The sequence below is a fragment of the Crocodylus porosus genome, unplaced genomic scaffold (assembly GCF_001723895.1).
Source record: "Crocodylus porosus isolate Cpor-Errol unplaced genomic scaffold, CroPor_comp1, whole genome shotgun sequence".
In the NCBI taxonomy this organism is placed as follows: Eukaryota; Metazoa; Chordata; order Crocodylia; family Crocodylidae; genus Crocodylus; species Crocodylus porosus.
Window position 1 is genome coordinate 1,818,002 of NW_017728946.1, and position 6,620 is coordinate 1,824,621.

Here is a 6,620-nt window from a genome sequence, read left to right on the forward strand (position 1 = left end):
AGATATTAGGAAGAACTACTTCACTGTAAGGGTGGCCAGAGCCTGCAATAGGCTTCCCAGAGAGGTGGTGCTCTCACCTTCCCTGGGGATCTTCAAGAGGAGACTGGATAGGCACCTGGCTGGGGTGTTGTGACCCCTGTCACCCCCAGTGCTCATTCCTGCCCATGGCAGGGGGTCGGACTAGATGATCTGCCTAGGTCCCTTCCGACTCATTGATTCTATGATTCAGTGTTAGCACTGTTAGGTATGTAAATCTGAATTACAAGATAACCCAGAGATTTCACATAAGATTTCATAGTGTTAAAATCATCTTGTCCTGTTATGGCCTTTCTGAGTTCTTTGCAGCAGAAAAATGGTTGAGAAGCACTGCTAGAGACTGTTTATATGTAGTTAAACCTAGAAGAGTTTATGCCTAGAAGAGGTTACAGTCTATCTACATTAGTGGTTCTGAACCTTGTTAGACTCAAAGCATCCCTCGGAAAATATCATTTCTTAGCTTTCATTTGTTTTCTGACTACAGGAAAATACTAGAGTAATTCCTTTATTTCAAAGAACTCAAAAAGACTGCCATAGGTCTGAGTATTTTTAACAGTATGAATTCCTACCTGAAATCTCTTGATTATCTTGTGAATCACATGTTGGTGTTTCCACAACCTTGTTACATCATGATTGAGAATCACTGTGTTACTCCAGTATAAATAATAATATTGTTAATTTAACGTTTTTAACATCAGCAGCAATGGAAAATACTTGAGCTTGTTATCACTGGGAATTCTACCAAGCAACAAAAAATCATTTCTTTTAGCAACTGGGCTGTTCACCATTGCATGTAGTAAAACAGATTTAAAGAAGAAGTTGTGATACAGAATGAAAGTCTGCAATTTTTTAATCTCATTTCAGTTGTTAAAGACCAAGAAAAGAGCAAAGAGAAGAAATCCAAAGATTGTATTAGATCGAAGTCAAAGAAAAAGAAGAAAAAGAAATCTAAGCCTGGTAAAAACATTTTTCATAGAACGAAGCTTTATTTTTTAAGTTTTCCAGTTTTTGTCTCAAATGCTGAACTCATGGCCAGTTCATAGTATGTAGAAGAAGTTGTGTTCTCATCGCTACCAGATCATATTTGATAACCAAATAAGGGTGAATGGCGTGACAGCTAATATTGGCCATCTGGTTTGGAGTGGGGAAGGCAGAGTGGGAAGCTCATAAATGCATGAATGCATTTTGTCTGCTACAAAAAAGATTGGTCTGTCTTAGGAACTGTCTTTTATTATAATGCCATATAATACCATATACTCTTCATTTATATGAAGTAAAATTGATTCAATTAAATAGTAATTCAGAACTTTTTCATGAAGGACAGAAAACTTTTTCAAAATAAACTTCTTCTCCACCATGCCAGTAAAACTGTCATGTGCTATTTTGATTCTCTGGGCCTTATTAGTCGGTTTTATTGCTTGTGATCTGAAATTTTATTGCTTGTCTCTGAAATCCTCCTTATTGTTGGCTAGGTATCCAACACCAGAGCCTTTGTCAGCAAAGCACAAACTGGAATCTCAGCTGTGAGATCTCATCTGTACCTAAGAAATCATATTCATTCTATAATCCAGTACCCTGCCCTAGGAGTTCAGTGATCACAATCATTTCCTTTCAGATTTCGTATTACCTTGATGTTTGCAACCATTTCTCCCTTGTGATAGACAACCCACTTGTATCCTCAGTTCTCTGAAACAAAGTTGTTATTTATACATAGCTGTCTGGTAATCCCTCGTTTAAGGGCTTTTGCTGGCTGCCAGTTGGCGCTAGGAAAGAATTTTTTTCCCCCTTTTTGAGTGCTACTGGTTGTTTACCTTCTTTTTAATCTTCCTCCCGTCCTCCCCCAAGCATGCTGATGCTCCTGCTGGTACTTAAAAAATACAACGTTCCTCACTTGCTCTTCCGCTTGGTCATGGCTGTCACCAAAATTGGAGTCAGGAAGGAATAAGTTTGATTGACGTGGACTATAGAAGCTTTTGCTTTCCTATGTAGTGTTGGTCATGATCTTTTTCCTAGGATCTTCAAAGCATATTTTAACCAATTACTTCACTGTCATTGAAGTATCAGGGTATTGATAGTTTGCTTGTCTTCTCTGCTTTACCTTTGCAAAGTTGAAGACTGCTGGTGGTCTGCATCATAGTTATGTGTAAAGGTTTAACATAGCATGTTTTGGGATTCCTTCTGTAAGTGTTTGCATGAATGCAACTATTTGATGGACTCAGGCCCTTGAAGCCCTTCCAGTTATCTGCTTATGTGTATAATATTAAGAACTTGCTGGGTATTTTTTGTTTTGCTGTCATATTCTTTCAGCAGATACCAGAGAAATAAAATCCACCATTAGTACTACCTTATAACTTATAAATATTTTTGTTACTTACTTAAAGCATATCTCATCTACGTTGTCTGCCTGATGAAGTACCACTATATTACTGCTGTTCTTCCCCTTACCCTTTACCCTTCTCAACTTTTGTAAGATATGGTCAACATATTCTTAACTTTTGGATAGGGGATCAAGCATAAATGTTTTTGACACAGGACAGTGGACATACCTTTTCCCCAACTCTGTCTCTTTTGAGGAAAAAAAGTGCTTTTTAACATTGAAAGTCCAAGCAGGATTTTATCCCACCAAGTTTCTATTAAGTATAACGGTTAAGTACTATCCATTAATATTTTTCTTTACATACTATAACTTCCAGTTCATTCTGTTTTTTCCCCATACTCCTTATATTTGTATAGATACGTAGAAGTTACTCTGAAGTCCGTTCTACTATTTTTTCCTCATTCTGCTGTATTGTTCCTTACTGCTTCTTCAGAATTCTGCCTCTTCTCCCAGTTTACAACACTTGATCTTAATCACACCATGACCCGTGGTGTCTTCCTTCATAGGGCTTAGTGCAAAGCCCTCGTTATCAGATTAGCCAGACAGTGCCTGAAGATGCCCTTTATAGTTACTATCAGGAAGATCCCTTACTTGGATAGCAGTCGTCTTTCCTTGAACTCATTGTGGAAGAATCCAGAGCCATCCTGTTGACACTACCTCCTCAGCCACACATGTATTTCTGTGATGCAGCAGTCTCTGCCTGGGCCTTTACCTTCAGTGGGGAAGATTGATGAGAACACTGCGCCAAGGGTGGGCAATTATTTGGGCTGGAGGGTCACTTAATGAGTTATTTGGTGAGCTGTTGAGGGCCACACACAAACATGCATGTGTGCACATATACACACACACTTCTCACAGCTGGGCTGGGCCTGGCACTGGAGTGAGATCATAAACCTGTCCAGGGCTGTAGCACAAACAGGACTGTTCCCTGTCCTCCCCTGTTTGAAGGCAGAACCTGCCACATATGTCTGCAGCTGGGGGAACAGGATATGGAGTCTGGCTGCAGGCTGTGCTGTCCTGTTCCACCCCACTATCGGGGCTCCTGGTGCATGCTCACACCATCCCCCACTCCCTGACCCCACAGCTACCAAGAGCTAGTGATGGCGGGGTAGGACAGGACAACACAGAGGCCCATGGTCAGGCTCCATCCCCCACAAGCAGAGGCTGACTTCTACTGGTGCTGCAGGAGAGCTAGGTGGAAGTAGCCCCTTCTGTTTAGTTTGTTTGCCTTCTATTTAGTTACATTGTCTACCTTGCAGCATTTTCCTTTTGCCATGCACTTGTCACCCAGTTCCTCAAGAGCCTTTTTTTATGCTTACCTGACTTTCAGAGAGCCTGTTCCTATATACAGTCTCAACATTAGTCCTCTTAAGACTTGTGCAAGCCTTCTTTTGAGCCACTTTAAGAGTGCCTAGTTACTTTGTGTCTCTAAGTCTGGTCTTCTAGTTGCAGCCACTTTTTCTTAGAGAGAGAGTAGATTGCAGGCACTCATGGCTGACCTTTACAATTTTCATGATGACAAGGTGGATCTGAAACTTCACAGAAGTTTGTTCCTACTTCACCTTGGTAATGAAGTAGATGGTGAATTTTACTTCAACTTGTCTTTCAGAAAACTCATTTCCTCTAACCTGGTATTCCATTAATTGAAGTCATCGAATGCTCGATTCCTGTCTGTCCAGCAATTGAGGCAGTCACAGGACTAATGTTTTTTTCCACTTTTCCATTGCTTTATTATTTTTTATATAAATCTAGCAAATTGCCCATAAAAAAGATGGGGGGGGGGCAGAGCCCTGCGTCCTGCCCCCCTCCTTCCCCCCTCCCGCCTCAGTCCGAGGCCATGGCTGCTCCCCACCTCCCCCTGCCACATCAGGCCAGGGCTGTTCTCCCACTTCCCATCACTGCCAGGGCCAGGGTCTGGACCATTCCACCCCCTTGCTGTTTTGGGCTGGGGCTGCTCCCTGCCTCCCCGCAGCTGTTTTGGGCCAGGGCTGCTCCACCCAACTGTTTTGGGCCGGGGCTGGGGCCACTAGGTTCCATGATTGGTGGTGGCAACAGTCACAGCGGTGGTGGTTGCAGCAACGGTCACGGCCATGGTGGCGGTTGTGGAAGGGTGCAGCCTCCCCTCTTCCCAGCTGCCTCCCCCTCCCCACTGGCTTTTTGTTGTGGGGGGAGCCTTTCTGGCTCCGGGGCAGGCCTCTGGCTCCATTTCCCGCTGTTATGGCGGTGCTTCACTATGTGGGGCAAGTGAGGCCAGCACTGTGCAGCCAGCATCCCGTGCCTCTGCCACCTCAAAGGAGCCGGGGGGGGAGTCAGCACCAGTGGCCCCCCAGTCCCAATTGTCATGGCAGCGCTCTGCCATGTGTCTCTGTCTGTCCAGAGCACTCTAATTGGCAAATAAGGCAAGCAATCAGAGTGCAAATAAAGCCTTATGGACTGAGAGACTAAGGCGTTTATAATATTAAAATACATAATAAGACATATAGTATAGTGCAAGGACTAGTACACTGCCCTGGGATTCCTGACCAAAGTTTTGATTCAAATTTCACCATTATGCAACCTAGGACAAATCACTTCTCATTGTGTCTGTTTTCCTTTCAACTTTTCTTTTTCTTTATAACATTTAGATTGTAGGCAGGGACTTTGGGGAGCAGGGAATATCTTTGTCAGTGTCTGAGCAATACCTGATACAGCTGTACTCTGATCTTACCTGATAAGAATCCCCTGGGATTCTTGGCTGGCTCTGTGCGGTCCAGTTCCTGCTGCATCTTGCAGTCTCAGCCGTGAAGCTGGGATATGCTGCCAGGGGAGTCGGGGGAGGGAGCAGCAGGAGGGGAAAGTGGCTGCAAGCGGGAGCACAGGGCTTGTGCTCCTGGCACCAGTGCCCCAGGGCCAGGAGTGACAGAAGCATGGAGCCAGGGCTTGGAGAAGTGCTGGCGGGGGCTGTGCCTACCTTGGTGGGGCTGTTGGCAAACTCCTGCCCTCCACACATGCCACAACCCTCACCCACACACTGGTCCCCACAAACCCAATAACCACACACACTCACCCCCATGCTCACCCACACACATGCTCTCCCACCCCACATACACACATCCCCATGCCTATCCATCCGTGCACACCCACACCAACCCTCACATACCCACAAACCTATACCCACACTTCCATACCCTCCCACAATATACAAGAATAAGACTTCATTTTAAGCTATTATACTATCACTTCTATGTATACTACACAAACATGTAAATCAGGACAAAAATATTTTTTGAAATGCCATTAATTAATGTTGTAGTACACATTTGGTTTTTAGAATATAATTTGGTATTTTTCTGGTTCTGATATGGCAAACCCCCTTGCAAAGGTCATGGGATAGGGGGTGGGACTTCTAGTCCCAAGATGGCGACCAGGGGGTGGGCACCTGTCAAGGGGCAGGGTTACCCTTGTGGCCCTCGATGGCTTGCCAAAACTTGGTAAGCAGCCCTCCACCCAAAATAATTGCCTACCTCTGGTATAAACTCAAGCTTAGTTTAAAGTTTGGAGTTTGGAATTGTATTTGTCAAAAATGGATGAGTTTTTCTGTTGCCTTGGGCCTGGCCCAATATTTGCACATCATGTGATTAAAAAAAAAAAAAAAAGTTTTTAAGAAGTCGTGCATTGATCAAAAGGGTAACAAAAGAGAAATTACTTTAGCCTCGTGTTTGTTACTAACCTTCCATCTTCCTTCTGAAAACTTTGGAGCTCTGCAAAAAATGGACAGGAATTGTTAAAGGGAGAATATGAGACGCTGAACTGGGCCGGCATTTGCAGGCTTCATTGTCAGCTACATCTCAGTAGTTGTGGGCCAATGGAGTCAGCATATTTAAGGGCAAAGATAGTGTTAGCAACCTTTTTCTGTGCATTGGACAGCACTTTGTATATATTATGGTTCCCTTTTAAGTCATTCTCTTGTCAGTTGCACTCCTGTTTTACAAGTTATTGTAAATTATTCTGTTTCGTTGTAAGCTTCCCTGAGCCTTTGTTGGGAAGTGCAGCATATGACTGAATGAAGGATTGAACACAGCAATTTTCACTTTGTCCTATTTCATAGATTTCATAGATATTTGGGCTGGAAGGGACCCTGGAGGATCATCGAGTCCAGCCCCCTGCCCCAGGGGCAGGAAGTCAGCAGGGATCATAGGATCCCAGCAAGATAAGCATCCAATTGTGT

The 6,620-nt window shown here is 43.9% G+C and overlaps 1 protein-coding gene across 8 annotated transcripts in view; it reads left to right on the forward strand.

Annotated features, from left to right (window-relative positions):
* Positions 1 to 6,620, forward strand: part of PHF20 (PHD finger protein 20) — a 147,053-nt gene that overhangs the window by 111,101 nt on the left and 29,332 nt on the right. For 7 of the 8 annotated variants that reach the window (XM_019550721.1, XM_019550728.1, XM_019550725.1 and 4 more), the window contains one exon: positions 901 to 993. The exons of the other annotated variant lie outside the window; for it this stretch is intronic. In XM_019550721.1, the coding sequence (XP_019406266.1) occupies positions 901 to 993 (93 nt within the window). The remainder of the gene's footprint in view (positions 1 to 900; positions 994 to 6,620) is intronic. 8 annotated transcript variants of the gene reach the window in all.